Below are 20944 nucleotides of genomic sequence, written 5' to 3'. Positions count from 1 at the left end.
GCTACACCAGCACACGGAGATAGTTTTACAAATGCAAAATAGACAACTAGAGGTTTGCAGTCAGTGTAAAACCTTACCAACTGGAATTTCCCCATAACCAATAATATTGGGCAAGCCTGTAACTTTAGAATCACAGCTCCATAAACTGTATTTTTTAAATCTATTTGATCCATAATTCATATGCCTCTGGGCCACATCAGGTTATTGAGAAATAAATATGCATTACTGTCTCCCCTGCAGAGTTAAGGCTCCACAACAATTTCCCTCAATACAAACACGCCAAAACATGTAACTTTAAAGCTGTACAGCCAAATAAATAAATAAATACAGCACTCAATTTTAATGTTTAATTTATTCAATTTTATTTTTGCTAAATTAAAACCTGACCTGGTCTTTTAAACATTCAAAATAACTTAAACATTTAGCACTGTGGAAAAGGAGAAGACAATGGCCAGTTGTAAAAACTTTCAGTGAACAACTGCAAAGAAAGGCTAATTTCCCTTGAACACCAAAAATAGCAAAACCAGAGCTTATTTCCCTGTTATACACAAAGCACATTCAGTAACTTAACAGTAGAACTCTTAGCATAACTTATTATGAATTTTTACCAAGAGACATTTGGTCGTCACATTCTCTTGAGTCAGAGAGACCTGATTACAGCTGTACTACAGATTTAAGTTAACCAGTTATGCAAATGAACAATATTACTCATTAAGATCATTGAAAAGGGAACCTGCCTATTGGTGCAAAAGTTAAATAATCGTCACAGGAACAATCATTATTATTTTATGCATGCTTTATAAAAAAAACGTTGGTAACTTTACGTTGGTTTCCATTATTATAATTAATGGCAATTGTTTTTAGTCATAAAGCAAGCAGAAGATGTTAATGGGACAGTCTCATGTGAATTGCTCAGAAAGAAGAATTTTCCAATTATTTGTAATTATTTTCCATAAACAGTTAAGTACCATCATATCAGATACCAAAAAAAAGTCAGTTGTAAATAACATCCCTTTGTTTTCCAGTGAAATTAAAAAGCAAAATCTCAAAACATTTCCTTTTTTTTCCTAGTTCACAATACATCGTCATCAGTGATTCTGCCCGTTTTACATATTCAGCTTGCATGGCTGGTTCACGAAAGGCTTTCTAGCTCTCCATGGAGTCGAGGAACTCTTCTTCTGCGATGTGCTCCAGCCTCATCAGGACTGCGTGTGAACTGGCGGGTGGGTAGTCTGCAACAGGGAAGTAGGTTGCGGGATCGCTGGAGGTGGGAGGGCTCTGGAAGGAATGAAAAAGGGTGCGAAGGAAAGGCAACAGCTGGGTGATGGAGGAGAGGGAGCGCTGAGGGAGGAGGGGGAACTCCAAATGCTCAGTAGAAGTTTCCTCACTCAGCTCGTCCAGTGTCTGAAATCATGCAACAGGGCAGCATAATCAGAGTGAGATGACTGAACATTACAAATAGCTTCTATTAAACTATATTTTAAATTAAAATAGAGATAACATAAGAAGTTTAAGGTAAACCTCCCTGACATTTCCACTTTGATTGTGTGATTTTGATTTTCAACTCTGAGAAACTAATACACTAAATGTGAGACACTTTTAACTCCTGATGTATTCCTCTTACAACTGTTCCTTTCATGTTGTGTGTTATCTAACACAGCTCTCTATTTGAACTTTGTTCCTGATAAAAACTCCAATTCAAGAGTTACTTTGGCATCTGCACTCAAGACAGAACATCAAACGCCATCTAGGTGACCAAGCCCTTTGTCATTCATGCATATGTGTCACTGGCTAAAAAAGCGTTACTGGTCTGTTGGAAAAAAAAAAGCTACAAAGCAGGCCTGATATTTGTCACTAAAGCTACAGAATGTGGTGGTGCTGCTGCTGGAGTATAAAGACGCTCCGTCAAGAAGCTGATGCCCACCATCTGTTCACTTGTATTTTTATTTTCACTTGTATTTTTATTTTTATTCCTATTTATTCTATTTATCCCCTTCGTATATTTTATTTATATTGTCTCTGTATTTATATATATGTGTGTGTGTATAACTCTGTAACTTCTGTTGGTGCTGTGCTTTTTTGGAAATCGAATTTCCCAGAGGAACCCACCCGAGGGATTAATAAAGTTCTATCTTATCTTATCTTATTAATGTTTAACAATGTGCTGCTGCTTGTGCTTTTACACTGTTCCACTCGAAATCATGTTGTACAAACAGCATTTACATCCAAGTTTGAGAGTTTTGAGACTGTGTGCTTATTCAAGAAACATACGAGACATTTCTGAATGGTTATTATGAAAATTATGGAAAAGTGGAGGTGTGAAAGACCACAAATATCTGAACTGTGAGGCCGTGATTGTGACCTGGTTTATGACTCGTGAAGCAGGGATCACACGTTCTACGTCGGCGAATCCGTTACGGTTTGCAAGGGTTCCACTATGACATAAATTTCGTCATCAGATGTGTGACCGTGCCTGCCTATTTTTTGTGTATTTACATTACAATGCACCAACTATGCATGCACCACAGACGCTGGACTTCAAAGAAGTAGAACAGGAATGACTACTCACCTGTCCATGTCTGCAACAGAGTATACATGGTGCATTCCTGAATAAGTCGAATGTCGGAAGCTTTATGTGGAACACACCCTCAACTTGGATTTCCCTCTTAGAAAGTCAGAGCAGACCAAAATACCCCGAGAACGTAAACAGCAGTAAAACTGTAAACTTTTATTCTGTGGTGCCAATGTTGTGTATTTTTGACTCACTCAATAAGCTATATGCAGAACACTAATCAGGCTCTATTTATGAATGTGATTTTTAAGCATACACAAATGCTGTGTTGTTAGTGATACCTGCACGGTTCCACCCTCCCAGAAACCAAAACAAATCCTGTTTTTCTCTAGCTATTTTCAGGAACATGCTAACGCAGAATGCAACATAATGCGGGCTTAAGCAGGTCTGCTTTCCTTGCATGCTGGAGGAAGATGATCATCTCGTCCCATTTTTTCTCCATTCTAGTGACCCTAATTATGAGTGTTTGACTTCAAAAAGTTCAAAACACTTGAATTTGGGGAAACATTGACTGTTCTTACCCCATAGCGTTGCTGTATTCCTTCTAGTACTCTCACAATGTGTGGTATGCATTCCTGTTCACCTTCTATCAGTGTATTTTCTGGACCACTGTAGCGGTTTACATCCACCTCAGGGACAAATGCCCAGCGATACCTGTGTGATGAACAGATAATCATGCAAATGAGTCAAAAACAGACAAAATTAATAATTATTAGTCAATCTCACAAAATATCTAAGCATGCTTTAAAGTCCCTTTGACCCCATTTCCTCTCTTACATCTGAAAGAGTGGTATCCGCTCTGGGGGAAAAGCCAGCGAGGTGTCCAGAAACTTGCAGGCTGACAGGTACATGTCCAACTCTGCCTGAGAGAAATTAACCTGTCCATTTCTGTCAAGGGTTCCACGCACCACTTTAGCCAGTCTTGGTGATTTACAAGAAGAAAAGCAAAGTTTTTAGACACTCAAAAAGGTGGAATGAAACAGGAATTTGTCAATAAAACAATTAACCCACTTTGAGTTGTCTTTGTCCACCTGCAGAGCCTTCTCCAGACGTGTAAAAGTGCGAATCTGAAAAACAGAGACAGACAGAAAATAGATGCTAAACACAGTTTGCTCCATGTATTAATCCACGTTCTTAGAGAAATTAATCATTACCAGTTCTGTAACCATTATGGGCCAAAGAGATGTCAGGTGCTGGGTGGAAATCCGCAACAAGAAAACGCGAAACATCAGGAACATCTGGGCTGAAACAGCAGGGCTGGGGTTCATACGTAAAGTCTCTGTGAGACGCTCTAGAAGGAAGAGAAAGAACAAAACAGTTTTTTGCTTGTTTTTTTGAGTCAGATTGAGCTAGATCACCTTTAAATTTGCAAAATATCCAGTAACAGCAGCTAACCTTGAATGAGGGGCAAATAGAGGTGGTACTGGTCCAGTTCTCCGCTGAACATTGCAAATGCCTGGCGTTTCAGCAGCATGGGTTTCTGGTCAGCGTTAGCAAACAGTTTCAGGGAGCTACTCTGCATGCCTGCAGTACAATGAAATGGAGATTTATAACAGCGCCCATTTAAATTGGTAAACTACATTATTAAAAGTGACACTGCGACTGTTCTGTTCAAATTCTTTTTGTGTCTGCACATCATTTTGAATCCTTGAATGTCCTCTTTTATCACACAAAAGCTTCACTTTTATACTTTCAGTGTCTTTCCAGAATTAAACATCTTCTGGAGTCTGTACTCACTCATGAGGTCTTTAAACATGGTCTTCTCATGAGTCAGCAGGTGGTCAATAATGGATTTCCAACTACAGAAAACACGGAACAGGCAAGCAGCAGAAATTAGAGGCTGGTGATGTCAAAGTTATATGTGTAATATAATTTCAAACTTGTAACAGATTCACATGAAATTAAAATAAGGGAAAAGTTTGGTTTTTTTAATTAATCCAACTTTTTTTTTTATGTTCTTTGAATTAGATGCAATAAAAAGTACATAGCTGTTATATGACACTAATGGGGCATCTTAAGGTGAAAGTAAATACTTTTGTGTATTAGAAATTGACATCCAACACACAAATATTACTAACCTTTGTGCACAAGAGGCATCCATTGTGAAGAAGAGGGGGTCCATGAAAAGCTCAAAGACCTCTTTCTTCCAGGCCCTTTTGGTATAGGCATACCCACTCAGACTGCTAAGAAGTTGTGCACCCGCCTCAAAGCTGGGCATGTTGTAGGCACTGCAGGAGAAAAAGTTAAAGTTAAAGAATTCCATTAAGCCCTATGAGACCAAAGGTGTTAAGATTATCCAAGTTACCTGTGGTTCTTCAGGTAGGGGAAAACATAATACATGAGACGTGAGATGAGAGGAACAGCTTTCTCCTTCTCGTCACTGCGATACACCATGTCCAGAAGCGGTGCCAAGATCTACATGGTTAGAAAGTGTGCTAAATAGTGCCTGAAGCGCAGACAAACCATGAATCCATTTATTTAATAACAAATAAAATCCCACCTCAGCCAGAAGTACAAGAGCCTGCACGCTGTAAACTGAGGGAGCAGAAGAGGAGACCATGGTGCTAGCTTGAGCTGCTGACTCTGTCAAGGACAGAAAGAACAGCAAGATAGTTTGTTAGTTGTAATAAGAGGTGTGTGGGTGCTGTGGCCACTACGTCTGACCATGTTAGTGCTTTGAATCTAGAATGGCAAAGTAAAAAAATGAAGTAGACAAGAACCCTCAAGCAATGATTCGCTATCATGGTCGCCAGCCCGTAATGTGAAAGAAAAACGAACACCTGGGTCATTAAAACATGGCCAGATGATGCTCTCCTCTAATTACAGGACTGTTCGGATCGGACAGACTGGTACATCTTTGAACAGCAGGACCTGGAGACCCTAACGGAAAACCTTGGATGAAGAGTGAATTACAGGGTCTGATCAGAACTCTGTACAGCACTGCAAGAGCGAACCCGAAGAGGGGCATCAAACAGGCCAAGGAGGCCTACAGGAGGGGGAGAGAGGGCCTGGAGAGGTACCAGAACTCTCAATAACTACAAAGGCCAGAGCCCCCAAACCTCTGACACCAGAGGACCTCAACACCATCTTTGCTTGGTTTGAACGGCCTGTAGACAAATGATTATACACCAACCCACCCAATTACGTTGTACATGTGCAAGGACAATAAAGGGCTATTCTTCTTCTAAATGAAAACAAACAGAGATGTTGGGTAAGTTTGATACAAAAGGAAGGGGAGTGTTTATGGTATGGTCCTGGTACTGAACTTTAGATAACTTATCTACAACTGAAAAAAGTGCTCTTTGAAAGACTGCTGACAGGGTGTAGCCCTCCCGTGGCCCTGAACTGGATATAGACTGATAATAAAATACCCATATAACATTCACTGTATGTCTGCACTGCTCCCATAGATATTGAATGATGATGCCATTTGAGTTTAAACTATTACTCAGTTTAAGCAGAAAATTATAATAGGCCCCCCTTTAACTCAAAGAAATACACCCATTCAGGCAGGAAGCTGGGCTTGGGATTCAAGGACATTCAGATGTGAAATGCAACAAATAAAAGAAATTAATAAATTGTGAACACAACAGCCTCAAGCTTATTTTATGGCGGTTAGCAATCTCTGCTAGGTCCAACATGACTGAGGCCTGCATTTATACCCATGTCTTAACTTTCCTCAAGCAACAGGCAAATGGCCGTATCACAGTCAAGGTGACACATTTGTCAAAGAAAGTTACCACAATGGTCGCCATCCCCATCACCGTCATCTGGCTCATCAGCTTCCGGGCACACTTGAGGTTGAACTTTGACCTCAAGGCTACGGCTGAGCCAGCTAGTCTGCTCCAGAGATGACCCTGCAATCCCACCTACTGCTTCAAGGATCCTCTGAGTCACCTCCTGTGCAACAATTTAATAATTAAACACTTGCACCTGCTTACTGAGTCAATCCACTGCTTTCACTTACATTAGCACACAGCATCTCACCTGCAGATCTCTAGTATCCTTCTTATTGTCCAGGTTAGGGAGCCTGTTGACAAAGTCATTCAGGATTCTGCAAGAGAGAATCTGTTACTAAACATCAAATCCTCCCAACTGACACAAACAAGTTAAATATGAACAAGATTTAATACATCGAAGCATCTACATCAGTTTCTGTGGCAGAATTAATAATCCTACTTTTCAAAAGATGTTCTAAATACTACTGGTAGTCAAGTTAAGATGAGAACTGACCCCAGGAGTAAGAAATGTCCAGGGGGGGCCAGGTTGAGCTGAACAGACTCCCGTAACAGACTGAGGAGAGGTGCAATGTTTTCCTGCAGAGCCTGAGCTGAAATACTATGTAGGGAAGAAGAGATGGTTTCAAAATGGGATTATTTTTAGAGCATTTTTCTGATCTATATAAAGCCTTGGTTTGTGCTTGAATTATGTTCTTGCTCATACCTCTGGATATAGGTGAAGCTGAACTGCAACATGGGGATATCGACCAGTGTCGACTTCTAATGGAGAGAAAAATGGGAAAGAAAAAAAAGATTCAAGAAATGTACAAATTACAAATCTTAAATGTCTTTCCATGCACCTGTGTTTTTGTACCTGTTCTCCTTTGATCTGATGTGGTTTTTTCACCACCTCTTTGACCAAATGTAGGACAGTGTCTGTGTGCAAAGTGCTCAGTGATTTCACCATCTCCACGATGGTCTGACGAGACTCGCTGGCTACGGGCAAAACCTGAAGGAGAATAGAGTGTGAAGCTGCCACCGAGCGACTCGGATATGAACGCCCTTTCATCGTTTCCACGCGCACTGTAGGTCTTACTTTGTTTTTGTGCCTCCTTTTACTCTTCCTGTTGCTCCACACGACTCCAAGTGACGCCATTACCTGAACGCCATACTGACCAGTTAGAGGGAGCAGGAACTCCAGTATCCGCTGCCGCAAGACCTAGAAATGGCAACATTGTGTCTGGATGAGTTCATGACTTCTTCAACAACACATGCGGCATTAATGATGACTGCGATGATGCAGTCTACAGTTAACATAGTTCCAACACTGTGAACAAAACTCAGTGCTGCACAGAAAAGCTTACGGCTATTGCCGATTCCCCACTTTTCGACTTTTATAAACAGCAAATACACACCTTGGTCGTTCTGAAATAAACAGAGGTAGAAGTGTGTCTGCTGCTCTGGCCAGAGTCCGATGCGCGCCGCTGAAACTCTTCCCTCATGACCACGCCCCATAACAATGCCATGCTACTGAGCATCTGTGGCAGCGCCTCAATCACAGCGTTGCGTGCGTTACGGACATCCACAGGGTCGCAGGCTACGAGGGACTGACGGAAAGCCAGAGAGGAAATAAAATGAGCATTAAGTGGTTGTAGATGTAAGAAGTACATACTGTATCTGTGCTCTATTTTTTACCCTTTTGTTGTCCAGTAGACAATAGTGTGTAATGGTGGTCAGACCCTCCAACAGAGTCAGTGGGTAATCAGGGGCAATGTTCTCCTTCCTACTACTCAGACTGGTAAAAAGTCAGAAGAAAGAAAGAAAATGTTGCATTAAATGTACAACTAATATTCAAAATCCCATTCTAGGAATTCCTATTTTCATATCCTGTTAAATCCTGTGTATTTAGGTTACCTCTGGTTTGTCTTCCCTCCATCATGCTCATAGAGCTTGACGAGCTCGTCCAGGTTTCTGCAGATCTGACTGATGAGCGGAGTGACAATGATGCCTAATGAACGTCCCAAGTATGGCAGAGAGGAGCAAAGCAGCGACACCCAGTGGGGGTGCATGGCATAGCCGTATTGGGGCTGCAGAGCCCTGGCTGCAGCAGAAACAAACATGCCTTGGGCTGTGATCGGGTGGCTTTGGACGTACTGGGCTGCTTTGATAGACTGTTGGAAAAGGACTGCAGTCTGCCACTCGCGAGCAAGGGGGGTGCTGGCAGGTGATGATTCACGAGTCTCCCCTGGTTGGCCAGGTGTCCCGCCAGGCCCAGCTGTTGAGGCAGCTCTACCTGACCACACATGGTATTCCAGGACTATTAGAGCCTGGAGAAGGTTGAGCAATTCCATCTGTAAGGGGTATTGTTCCTGTCCACCTCCTGCCCCGAAATTCACCAGACTTTCCTCCGACAGGCCTCCCTGCTCCTCTAGCAGCTCCACACCTTTAGATTGTCCTTTGGCTGTCCCCCTCTGGCTAATGTACATAGATGCAGAAAGTGTAAGCAGAGCATACTGCTGCACTTTACAACCAGAGAGGAGTCTGCGGATGGACTCCATATCGGACGCATCCTGTCCTCGCGCTGTGCAGCAGAGCTGGTTCACAATGCGGGTCAACACCGCCACGCTTTTCACCTGAACCTCTCTGTTCCCCTGCAGGTCAAGGGGACTCAGGCTCAGATAGGAAGGGTAATGAGAGCGAAGGAATCGCAGGCACAATGAAACCAGCAGTTCAATGAGCAGGGACGGGGGTGCGGAAGGAGTGGAGGAGGGGGAAAGGAGGCACCCGTAGAAGTTCTTGCCATCTTGGGCCTGTTGGTGACGCTGCAGAAGGTTAGACACCAGGTTTAAATGTGCAGCGGAGCTTGTGTCGAGCGAGGTGAAGGATAGAGCATCCACCAGAGGGCACTCAGCACTGCTCCTCATCAAACTGTCCAGCAGCCCCAAGCCTTGGAGCAGATGGCGCCAACCACCCGCCACAGGGTACAGCAGCACGTGGCGGAACAGGGAGTCGATGGCTTCTCTCTTTTCACGTTCCTGTTTTAACAGGCGAGACTTGGCCATGGCTTCCAGCTCCAAGTCCTCCTCATCTTCACTTGACAGTGAATCAGATGCCTGCGTGTGCCCAGACTCAACCCTCCGCAGCCCGTTGACCATTCCTCCTTCCTCAATGCTGGGATATGGAGTCGAGCTTGAGCTGGTGTTATCTGTGGAAACCTGAGCACCGCTGGTGTCAGCTGACTCAGTGTGTTCACTTTCAGCCTCCTCCTCGTCCTCTTCCTCTCCTTCTTCCGTCTCTTCACTCTCGCTCCTGGATGCCACTAAGCTGTCTGGTGGTTTTGCAGGATCTGGGCCGCTGTCCAACTCTGCCCACAAGGACTCTCGGTCCACAATGTTCAGGACATTTAAGGTGATGACTTCTGTTGCCATTGTGTCCGCTGATCCCGAGGTTTTGCTTGAGCTTCGACTTCTACTGTTTAAAATCTTCAGGTTACCTTAAAAACGATGGACGTGTTAGCTCAGCATAAATGAACAGGACCAAACGCATAAGACCAACTAAAAGGTTTCATTTCATCGCCAAAACAACACATGCTGAAAAACGCACTTACCAGCAGTAACATTCTGTTTGATGCTCTGAATGGAGCAGCGCTGAGTGGAGGGATGCAGCAGCAACAACAGAATAGGCTCCAGGATCCGGATGACATCACTGAGGGACAGAGCCCGGACCAGCCAGCACTGAGCTGCTGCACTTATTGAGCCATCGGTACAGCTCAGACTGTCCACCACCACACACAGAGATCTAAGAGACAGGAGGAAACACGCATTTCAAAATCTTAGTAAGCAAACCTTTTGTTTCAAAGGGGCAGCAAATCAGAGGAAAGGGAACCAAGTGGGTGCAACAAAGTATAAGTTAAATGAGGAAAATTTTGAACTATCGATCATCTAAAGCTGCTCTAGTGACTTCCAGAATAAAAGCATGGAGCTTCACATGAACATAATTGGTCCTCTTTAGGAAGCCACCAGCAACCGTTACTCAAACAGTTTCTCATTGTCATCAACTGCAAGCCTCTATTTTTAATTGAGTAAATTTTATGATTATTTTATTCATTTGGCACACAACCATACTAAAAACTGCAGGAGCACTTGAACAACAATATATTTTACACATAAGAATGCAAGAATGTTAAAAAAAAAAAAAAAAAAAAAAATCAAAATCAACATCAACACCCACATGACTCACAGCAAACTTAGGAAATCCAAATCAAGGATCCCAAACTGTACAGCTTTCCCACCTAATACCACACTCTACTATTTTACATCCTGTAGCATTACATATTCACATTAGGCAGCTGTCAGTGGCTGTGTAAACATTCTCTGTGGGAAAAACTAAAGTGCCTGTGTTCAAGCTGATCGTTCAAAGCGGCATTTACATGCTGTTTAACTGCTACCTTGCTGATGCCAAAGAGTGTCAGGTTAATCCACTTTTGAACTAGCACCTATTTCCAGACCATTTATAACCAAACCATCCACTATTTCTGTCCGATGTACTAACCGGTCAAAGGAACGACTGAGGGACATGGTCCTGTTGGTCTGGATCTCCCGGGTGAGGTGCCACAGCACTGTGAAGCGGTGTAGTGCTTCCAGCCTTACTGCCTGAGGAAAGCAAACATACAAAACTTTCACTTATTTGCTCAACTTGTCACATCGTCCATCGGGCGCATTTGCATGATGAGCTAGTAAACTGTAACATGTCATAAAGAGATAAAAATGTAAATATGTGAAAGAAAAAAATGCAGCGAAGCAGGTCCGCAGGCACAGATACCTTGTCCTTGTGCAGCAGCGCCTGGCAGATGATGTCCTCACAGATGGATGCTGATGGAGCCAAACAGTGCAGCCTGCAGAACAGTTCCACACAGGAAATGTGCTGCTCTCGCCTCTCCGTGTCCAGCTGACTCCACAGCACCCGAGACACCCTCTGAGTAAAAACGAGCAAAAAGAATCCAAAAATACATGATAATAAGAAAAAAGAAGAAGAAATCACAAATCAAAAAGACCAAATTCATCTCAAACGTGCTGATGATATGGTGATTAGACTGAATTTCATTCAAAGATTCGATGAGGGTAGCTCCTTGAATTATCTGTTGATTACAGATAGTTAGCACAGTTTTGTATTTTGTAATGAGTTCAAGTTATATCTGTTTCAGTTTTATTTTTAGTCTTAATTCTTATTGTACGGAAGACATATGTCAGAGGCAAATCCGTACGAGTATATACATTTAAAAACCACGTAATTGTTTTGAAAGCAGTTGACCCTCAGTCTTGTACACATTCAAAGCCTCAATAAACACATCCATCAGTGCATCATCGGGCAAGCAGTAATTATGCAGTGTGATAGAAATTAATACATTTCTGTGATACTGCTGAGATCCATGACGGTGAATTGCCTCACAGTTTAAAAAAAAAAAGGAGGTTGATAAGAACCTGGCTTAGAGAAACAGAGCACAGAAAACTCGAGTACCTGGGACTCTAACATAAGAAAGAAATACAGCCTGCAGTGTTGACAAGTAATGAAAACAGAAATGGACTGGCATTCATACTGAACCTTTCTAGTCACTCAGCTTTAGACTACAAGCTACCCATACATTCACACAGTGCTTTATTATATGCACTTCTACCTCACATCCATAGCTAGTTTGACTCAATGACCTAATAGCCTAACAAGCATGTCTTTGGACTGCAAGAGGACGCCAGCATACACAGGAAACCCACACAGGCACAGGAAAAGCTCTTGCTGACTAAAGTACTTGCACCTAGAAGCTTCTTGCTACATTACTGACCCTGCAACATCACTCTGTACTGGGCAGTCTGGCTACTGGCTTGCATTTAGGCAGCTTAGAAACAAATGAACACGTGTAATTTATTATTAGTTTATCCAATTATCTCATTCAAATCCAGCAGATTTCTTGAAGGCAGTTTATTCTCTTAACTCTAAGTTTTCCTTCACATTTCCTCGTCTTACCACAGCTGCCCTTACAGAGATTTTGGTAGCTAATAATAAACACTTTGCATCAACTTGAAAGATGTTGGTGTAGCTTAAAAACACATGCAAATTAATAAAATAATAATAATCATTATTATTAATTAATTCAATCTTATCTTACTAAATCTTACATTGTTTTATTTGACTCACGGCATGGATTTGGAATACATTTCATTACTTTTGCGATTTTATTTATTTATAAATTTGCCTTTTTAATTGTTTAATAATACTTTTACTGCTGAGGATCTTTCATCTGTTTCTCTACAGTCTTATAATGTAAATCAGCCCATTTACACCAAGTTAGAACAAGATTCAAATGAATGAAAACCTAACCTGATAGAAGTCGGTGCCCTCCTCTATGGTGCGTAGCAGGGCAGGGTAGATGGGTGGCACAGTGACCATCTGCAGCCGCCCACTCAGTGGGTTAGACTCAGAGCTCTGGTAGCGTCTCTGCTTGTCCTGAATAACCAGTGTTAAGGATTGGGAGTGGTTGATCAGTTCCAGTAGGGAAGCCACTGCAGTGTGCTGGATGTTGTAGTCTCTGGACAGGCAGCACAGCGTCATTAAGGACCTCAGCCACACTGGGAGGCTGTCCACTTGATAACCTGATGAAAAAGAAGAGTTGTTAGTCACTTATCCCTCTTTGCAGGATAACTGACAGCGGTATTAACACACACATCTATGCGCTGACCTGTGTGACCAAACATATCTGTGTGGAAAGCTAGAGTCTCCTCTTCGCTTAGGTAAATGGGGAAGGTAGTGCACTCCAGCAGAAGGTGGCAGGTGGCGATGAAGGCCTGTCGACAGGCCTCAGAGATCTCTGCCTTGCCGCGGGGCATATAACCAGCTGACCAGTCCAGGTGCCCCGAATGCCTGTGATCCCTTTTCTTCTCAGCAGAGGCTGCTGAGACCCGGGTGTCAGAAGAGGAACGGGATTTACGTTTATTTGGCGTGAACAGCTCCGTCAGTTTGTCTTTGATTTCACGCCCACCCACATTCACCATCAAAGACTTCTGATCTACAGAGGAAGCACGTAGGTCAGGATGAGGCTCTTCAATTGGTCCCCTGACATCCTCCACTTGCACCAACAAGTATCTGCGAATATTTAGAAATCACAGTTAATAAAAGCGGCCCATGATGATCATTTAGACTACAACCGGCTCAGATGTTCACCTTGTGGTTATGAAGGCCAGGATGTCCTGCAGACACTGGGCCATGGTGTCTATACTGCCCCCCCTTCTCCACACTCCTTCGCCTTCTTTGAAAACTCCATTCTCCTCAGTCCCCATCGTGACCCCTGGTGGCAGGTGCTGCTCTGAGGGTGAGGCGCTGATGCCTAATCCGCTGTCCTCAGACCTGAGTGTTGGGAAAGCACTGTTTGCTGTCTCTGCCTCAACGCCTCCATCTCTGTTTATCTCTTCATCCTCGTGATTCCCGTCGGCCTGACCGGGGGAGCCGCTTTTCTCTCCTTCATTCTCTTTATCCTAGACAGAGTATAACTGACATGATGAGGTACAGTCAAACTTCACACGGTGTAATTTTTAAAGAGACACATCTTGGATGCCAAACCTGAGTCTCTGCGCATTCCTCTTTCAGTGACTGTAACTCCGTCTCCTCTGCCTGCGCCCCTGCCTCAACATCCATGTAAGCCACAGGCATCTGGATCTTACTGAGGACTTTGAAGCATGCGCGCAGTCCCTGTGTGACGTCTTCCAGGCAAACAGCATCAATGTGACTGCACAGGGTTCGCAGCATGGTGCCCAGCATCTCAGGAAGATAATGTGACTGGATGTCTGCATGGAGCTCCTGTTGCAAAGAAGAAACATGATGATTGTGCTGTTTATGAATGGGTGTATGCGTGAGACTGACTTGCGATTGCTTTTTCTGTGACTTTCTGGCAAATAATCCAATCAGTTCTAAAATACCGACTGGCTGATGCTGACTCTGATCTAAAATGCAGGTCACATCTCCCTGAGCTGTTGACGACAGCCTTCACAGAGATAGATCAGCAATGATGTGCAGATGTTTGTGCCATTTACCAGAGGAAGAACATCAAGCAGGAAAATGATGAGGCTGGACATCTCTGAGACGGAGGGAGCGGGATGACTGCGGTCCTGTTCAGGAGGCGTTGGTGGGTCATCCTTGTTGCTAGAGTAGAGCGAGAAACGACGATCCTTGTAAGGTGATGTTTGACAGCAAACAAGAAATCTTCACATACACGCTGCATATAATCTTGGCACTAGTTATTTGTTTGACTCAGCCTTTAGCTTTTTAGAATTTCCCATGCAAGAATTCGGTGTCATCCTCGTACCCGAGAGAGGCGCAGAAGCGTCGAGTCATGTACTCCCAGAGATATTCGCTGTTCATGGAACTCACGAGCATGTTCACCGTCTTTATGATTTCTGATGCATTCTTATTCTCTTTTATCTTACTGTGGAGGGAAAACACAAGAAAGCATGTTTTTGGATTCATCTCGGCGTTTGACGTTTTGTCACATGCTCTTTAATCAGCAGTGAACATGCAGTTCATGTGTTTTACCATTTACTGCTCTTACCTAGCTAGCTGGTTGCCTGAGAGTCCTGAGCTGGTGATGGTTTCCTCTCCCAGCATTTCTCGACAGTAGCTGTAAAAAGCTCGGACCACCTCCAACAACACACGGCTCAAGACAGGCGGACCTGAGGAGAAATATGACTATTATCAAATAAGTGGTTGATAAAGTAATTCAGACTTTTGACGTTTTTGTGTACTGCACACATGCTGCTTACCTATCTCCGGTTTATCGAGCAGGCTGATAATGATGCGAAAGGGCCTGAGGTAACTAGTCACATTTTCCGGGTCACTATTCACATCCTTCTGTTTGAGGATGTTAATCAGAGCCTGAAGTCAGAGACATAAACAAATGAGACTTAGAGAAACATGTGACAAACATCTATTGATGCACACTTTAAACAAGTGTACCTCACCTGTTCAAGTCATGTGAGAAAACGCAGACGCTTAACCGATGCATACCATTCTTTGATGAAGAGCACACATTTTATTGCTACTTAGTGAGAGGTTTGAACAACATGTGACCTGCAAATCAAGTCATGTCAGAGATACACCGCAGTATCTCTTACTCTTATTCTGTAACCCCTCGTTTCACTATATCTCGTTTTCATTTTCAATGAGATATGAACTGATCTTTTTCATTTGAAATTGAATAAGTTACACTGCTTAATATTCTCAGTATCCTCCTTTAGTTCCATTCCTCTTGAGAACACATGGGATGCAGTGAAAGATGCGACAAATGTGTAAATGCTATTTTTACTTCTAAGTATTCACCGTCTCACAAACCACAGCATGAGCAGATGTCCCACTTAGCTTCAATATTTAATGCAAAATAATCTTAAAATGCATAACCAGAAAAACACAAAAAGGCCACTACAATGCAATCCTACTTGTCAGACTAAGAAAACGGTCTGTTTAGATGATGGACTCCTGCCTTCCTTTCAGTGGTGAAAACTCCAACACAGTTTCAGTCTCAGTTGTAACACTGACCTCAGCTGAAGTTTAGTACTGTAGTAGTCTGTTGCTTCGGGAAAGAGGTCTGGTGATCAATCTACTGTCACAGAACCTTAAGTGCTTGCTAATTTTTTTTTTATGATGAATCATATTTTTTTTATTTAAGTATTATTATTATTATTCACATTGTTAATTAATATCATTAATTTGTTCCAATGGAAGATAAAAATAAGCACAGGCAAGTACATGTACATGAATGTGCAAAAGTCTTGAGTCAGCCCCATTTCTTGATATTTTGCTTTGACTGTAAAAGCAATTCCCAAGAACTGCTTAAAACAGTGATGAAAAAACAAACAAACTGCCTTTCAAGCTCATTGTACACAGTCAATTTTTGTCCTTTATATTTTACTATATTTCCATGTATGGTTGCACATGCTTCAATAAATAACTGCACCCACTTCTCATTTTCCTACCAAAATATAAAGAAGTGAGGGGTGGCTCGTGACTTTATTAGTACTATACATCAGGCTAAGGGGAAATCACACCGAGTGAGACCTTCAACACATGCAAAAAACAACTTTACTCCAAGTTTCACTACAGGAATCTCTGCGGTGTACCAGCAGAAGCAATTTGAAACTACTAAATCTCCATAAAACAGTCAACAAGCCACTCGTACTCATTTTTACTTCACTCTCATGAGCAACTTCTTCTCATTTATGGTCATTTTACAGTTTTGGTAAATACACTACACATCTGCTTTAATGCAGTTAGTTAAACAGAAGTTATGTGGAGGACTGACTCCATAAAAAACTGTTTAACACAAGATCTAACAGGCCAGTCAGTGATGGTTAGATGTAATTTGTGATATGGTTGAAACATCCACATCACCTGTTTCTTTTTGTTTACCCCCAACCTTTAGGTTAAGAAAACCAGCTACTTGATTCAGAAACATATACTTGATGTTTAAACTAAAAAGCAAACATGCATACAATATGTTTTTGTGTATTCTTGATGTTTTTTCTCTGCCTATTTGCTATTAAATACATTAGCTACCTTCACAAGGAAATCCCTGGAGTAGGTGCTGAAGTAAAATGCCGTATGCTCCTCCATGGTGGTGGAGAGCTCGGGATGTGGAGCCACCATTCCTCCTTTTATATCCGTCCCTGGAAATGACACGCATATATAGATGAGAAGTGTAAGTGAACCAGACAATTTTGCCAAACGGTGGTACGTATGAATTTTCACTCTGGTATATTCTGATGACAAGGACCTAGAAGCCAGGCGTAGAGGCGTCTGTTGAGGGACATGTCTCTTCTGAGCAGCGTGAGTGAGGCTGCAGAGACGACTGTGATCATGTCTTCAAAGCTCAAAGCAATGGTGGGCTCTGCTGGGTTCTAGCCAACAACAGGAAGATGCACAGTTAGCCGAGTAACAACAAAAAAAGTCCTAATACTATAACAGTATTACCATAAACATGATACATGTGTTTTGGTATAGTCCGTCTTTGATTTGAGAGTCTGAAAAGTTGAAAGGGTGCAATTCACACTGCCGCCCCCCACTGCCCAACCCCAAATCGAATATATTTGTTTTTGCCTTACATTTGTGTTGATCATGAAAACATTCATTGATTGCAATGCTTGAAATTTTCAGCCAATGCTGGATCATGAGCACAAAGAGTATCATGTTTTACAGTTTAACTCAATTATTTCAACTTAATTATTTGTTAGGAAAAATAAAGCACTAAAATGCCAACATCCGATGGACTTTTTTCACAAGTGAACGGAGAATGAATACGACACAGACGCGTGCTTGCTGTGTTTAGATAACTGGATTAACTGACCGTCTCACCAGACTGTTAAGCACCGGTGCACAAAATGCTGTGATAATGAATAGAAACAAGACTGGTTATAAACAAATTGTTTTCTTTGGACATAAAACTGGAAACGGGTCTTAGATTAGGATAATAAATGCACTTAGTTTGCTTAGTGTTAAAGATATAAAGTAAAAAAACAAAAGAAAACACAAGGAGTGCCTACCAGGCATGTTGCAAATGGGAAAAAGTAGAGCAGGATTTCAAGTGTGTTCCTCTGCACCAAGGCATTTGAATCTTGCAGAGATAGACAAAGTGACTTCACCTGTAAACAGAAAGAAGTTCAGACATTCGATAGCATGAATTGTAAAAAACAAAAAGGGAAGAAAAGTGACATGAATTGTACCCATAAGTAAGGATTTCATGTGCAGAGGCACTCACCACTACACGCTGATCGTAGCCTAGCATGTACGCTTGTTGGCTCAGTGAGGCCATTCGGTCAAAATGTGTGACTATAAAGACGGAGGCAGGCAGCCGCACCATAGGGGTGACCAGCATGCTCCCCCACAGGGCACCATAGAAGACCTGCTGACCCACGAGCAGTGACAACTTGACCAGCAGAGCATCGGTCCTTGACAGCAGAAGGGCACAAAGTGGAGATGACTCAGTGACACGCACAAAGCAACACACACATTTATAAATCTATATTTCTACATTGCCGTCAGTGATGTCACGTCAGTGTTGTTGTCAGTGCTGACCAATGATATCCACTGACTGAGTATAGAAAGAATGATTAGTCAGGACACGGTCCTGTGGAGCCCAGTGACTCACAACATAATTTTCACTTGTGAAACTTTTGCCGCAAGTTAAGTCCTGAATAATTTTTGACTGTTTTTCCTGTCTACACCCAGTGCTGTGTACATTAGTGCAAAACAAACAATAAAAAAGGCATTTATGGTTAGACTAAAGCTGAAATGTTGACAATGCATGTCTGAGTGAGCAAACAGAAAAACGGTAAAGTGAGGACTCGCTCTACTGCATTAGGTCAGCTGAGAAGCAAACGTGTTATGAAGGCATGCATAAACAGCAAACTTGAATGACTTAATTTTTATACACCACTTTCAGCATTCCTGCCATTTTTGGATCAGTACCTAAAGATTTATTTATTTGTTTTTCATGACCCGTGCTGGATTTGGTCCACTGTATCGGGACGGTGACCACGTTCAGCCTGAATCTCACGTTGCAGAAAAGGAGAGGGTCACAGGTATCCATATAAAATTGTGAGTGGTTAGTGATGATTGTGTTGGTGTGGCCAGAAAACTGAACAGGATGCAGGATGGATGAATTGCAAATTTGTTCCTAAAGAGGGATCAGACTGGAACTTCCAGGCAGTGATCCAAATGTAGCAGGAGCGCTGGGAGCGGTGATCAGCTGCACATGGAGGCAAATTTCTAAGGAACAACAACCAAACTTAAATCATATACGGGGTTCTTTTTCATTTTTTTCAAAACTGTATAATTGTAAAATATTTGATAGCATCTCATAAATAATACCAGAATTATACTAAAGCCCCTCCCTTATTCACAGGGCTCGCCACGGCGGCCAGATCTGGATGGCTTGTTTGTTAGATGCATGCTGTTCCATTTTAAAAGCAAAATGTGTAGCACAACAAACACCAAGAAAAACCCTGAAAATGCAAATGTCTTTGTTTCTTCAGAGGTGCAAAGAGATGTCTTGCATTTCTACTTTCATCTTCGGATTTGGTGAACTTGTAGGTACTAACAGCATACGTGGAATTCAGTCATAATAAACTGGCTTTTTATGCTACGTACCTGTCGTAGACCTCCAATCCTTCCTCCAGGCCTGGTAGGAGACCTGTTATGAAAGCCTGAAGACTGGGCAGCAAAGCCTTCTGCAGAGGGAGATAGTAACGCTCATACAGCGTCAGCAGGACGGGCTTTACTGCCATGGCTGCGTGGGCCAAAAGTGGGAACAATCCTGAACTAAAAAGCACAAAAACACACAGGCTCAAGTAAACTTATGAACTCTTTGTTTTTCTTTAAGCATCAAAGGTTTGGTTTTTCTACCTGTAAATGAACAGATCCTTGGCTAGCCATTTTGTTCCAATGATTTTGAAAATGACCTCATAGGTCTCCAGAGCCTTGAGGTGTACACCGCTGGGCAGGGCCGGGTGTAAACACTGAGCCAGACGCTTCCCTATGATCAGCCTCTTGGGCAGGAGGGAGTATCGCAGATTAGTCTGTAGGGCCTGTTTCAAATGCAGAGAAAATAATAAGAAAACTCTTTAGATGACGGCGAAAAACCGTTAAGAGGAAATGTGAGAACCTGTCAAAACACGACGACTAAACTAAACCCCCCCACAGATTACACTTCAGTGCTTAAAGTCATTTACAGTTTTAAATCAATCAGGTAAATTTCTCCCTCGCATTCCAACTGTTCGACATCGGCACACACAGACACTCCAAAGTCAACATCTTGCTGTACTGAAAAAAAGGACAGTGGCTCATTTATTACTAGTTATAAAGCTGTTAAATACATAGGGAGAGTTTTTATGTGGGAAATGAGAACTAATGCATAACTATAGGGAACTGAAAGACAGGCAACAGCGGTGAACCAAAAATGTCAACACCAGGAAGACATGGAAAAAAAGAGCTAAAAGCATGTCATCTCTGCACATTCAGACTGTACCTTATTGAGCTTTCCCAGGGATGAGATGAGATCTGCCCACTCACTCGAAGACTCGAAGTTTCGCAGCGCTTTCTCGATGACTGCCGCATAGCTACGATAACGGTAGTCATTCTGAAGTTCCAACTCCTCAGGATCCATGATACTTTAGTCTGATCCCAGCATCATCAGCATAATATCTCTGGTAAAAATGGCAAATGAGAGTTTTTGAGGGAAAAAACTCAAAAAACAAAAAAACAGTAGCAGCATAAATGTGTGTGAAACCTGCTGGATGTCCTCAGCCTCTGAGGCTTGTTTATTCCAAATAAAATTATCCAATTAGCTCTGTTCACTGACATACACGAGCTCTGAGGCAAAGGAGACAAATGCCCTCATTCATGACTGCTCGGTGTTTGGCTGTCTGACCTGTCTCTCAGTCTGAGGAGGAGGACTCTTTCTAACACGAACTGTGCAGCTCTGCGAGCACAGCCGCAGAAAAACAAGCAAAGAGCTGAGCTTAAAAACACACAAAGAGATACACTTTGCATCTCTCTTGTCTACAGGAAAATTTAGAACAGCATTAATTGATTTTTGGGCCTCTGGGAAGCAAAAAAAAAT

The 20944-nt window shown here is 42.4% G+C and overlaps 1 protein-coding gene across 4 annotated transcripts in view; it reads right to left on the bottom strand.

Annotated features, from left to right (window-relative positions):
* Positions 1–356: 356 nt before the first annotated feature.
* Positions 357–20944, bottom strand: part of dop1b (DOP1 leucine zipper like protein B) — a 36121-nt gene continuing 15533 nt past the window's right edge. For all 4 annotated transcript variants that reach the window (XM_080902356.1, XM_080902357.1, XM_080902358.1 and 1 more), the window contains 37 exons: positions 20351–20528; positions 19729–19910; positions 19474–19644; positions 18083–18272; positions 17868–17966; positions 17102–17225; positions 16885–16994; positions 15096–15207; positions 14885–15005; positions 14642–14761; positions 14370–14478; positions 13900–14136; positions 13504–13814; positions 13022–13425; positions 12664–12935; positions 11113–11265; positions 10843–10943; positions 9899–10089; positions 8206–9784; positions 7987–8086; positions 7707–7898; positions 7388–7510; positions 7166–7300; positions 7016–7071; positions 6806–6910; positions 6560–6626; positions 6313–6472; positions 5073–5155; positions 4878–4987; positions 4651–4800; positions 4310–4371; positions 3968–4096; positions 3727–3863; positions 3584–3639; positions 3350–3493; positions 3094–3226; positions 357–1404 (listed from right to left, as the gene is read on the bottom strand). In XM_080902356.1, the coding sequence (XP_080758482.1) occupies positions 1147–1404; positions 3094–3226; positions 3350–3493; positions 3584–3639; positions 3727–3863; positions 3968–4096; positions 4310–4371; positions 4651–4800; positions 4878–4987; positions 5073–5155; positions 6313–6472; positions 6560–6626; positions 6806–6910; positions 7016–7071; positions 7166–7300; positions 7388–7510; positions 7707–7898; positions 7987–8086; positions 8206–9784; positions 9899–10089; positions 10843–10943; positions 11113–11265; positions 12664–12935; positions 13022–13425; positions 13504–13814; positions 13900–14136; positions 14370–14478; positions 14642–14761; positions 14885–15005; positions 15096–15207; positions 16885–16994; positions 17102–17225; positions 17868–17966; positions 18083–18272; positions 19474–19644; positions 19729–19910; positions 20351–20488 (6924 nt within the window). In that variant the 5' untranslated portion in view covers positions 20489–20528 and the 3' untranslated portion in view covers positions 357–1146. The remainder of the gene's footprint in view (positions 1405–3093; positions 3227–3349; positions 3494–3583; positions 3640–3726; positions 3864–3967; positions 4097–4309; positions 4372–4650; positions 4801–4877; positions 4988–5072; positions 5156–6312; positions 6473–6559; positions 6627–6805; positions 6911–7015; positions 7072–7165; positions 7301–7387; positions 7511–7706; positions 7899–7986; positions 8087–8205; positions 9785–9898; positions 10090–10842; positions 10944–11112; positions 11266–12663; positions 12936–13021; positions 13426–13503; positions 13815–13899; positions 14137–14369; positions 14479–14641; positions 14762–14884; positions 15006–15095; positions 15208–16884; positions 16995–17101; positions 17226–17867; positions 17967–18082; positions 18273–19473; positions 19645–19728; positions 19911–20350; positions 20529–20944) is intronic.

The sequence above is a fragment of the Rhamphochromis sp. 'chilingali' genome, assembly GCF_963969265.1.
Source record: "Rhamphochromis sp. 'chilingali' genome assembly, chromosome: 14".
NCBI lineage: Eukaryota > Metazoa > Chordata > Actinopteri > Cichliformes > Cichlidae > Rhamphochromis > Rhamphochromis sp. 'chilingali'.
Note: the sequence above shows the minus strand (reverse complement) of the source record. Positions and strands in the feature narration are given on the sequence as shown.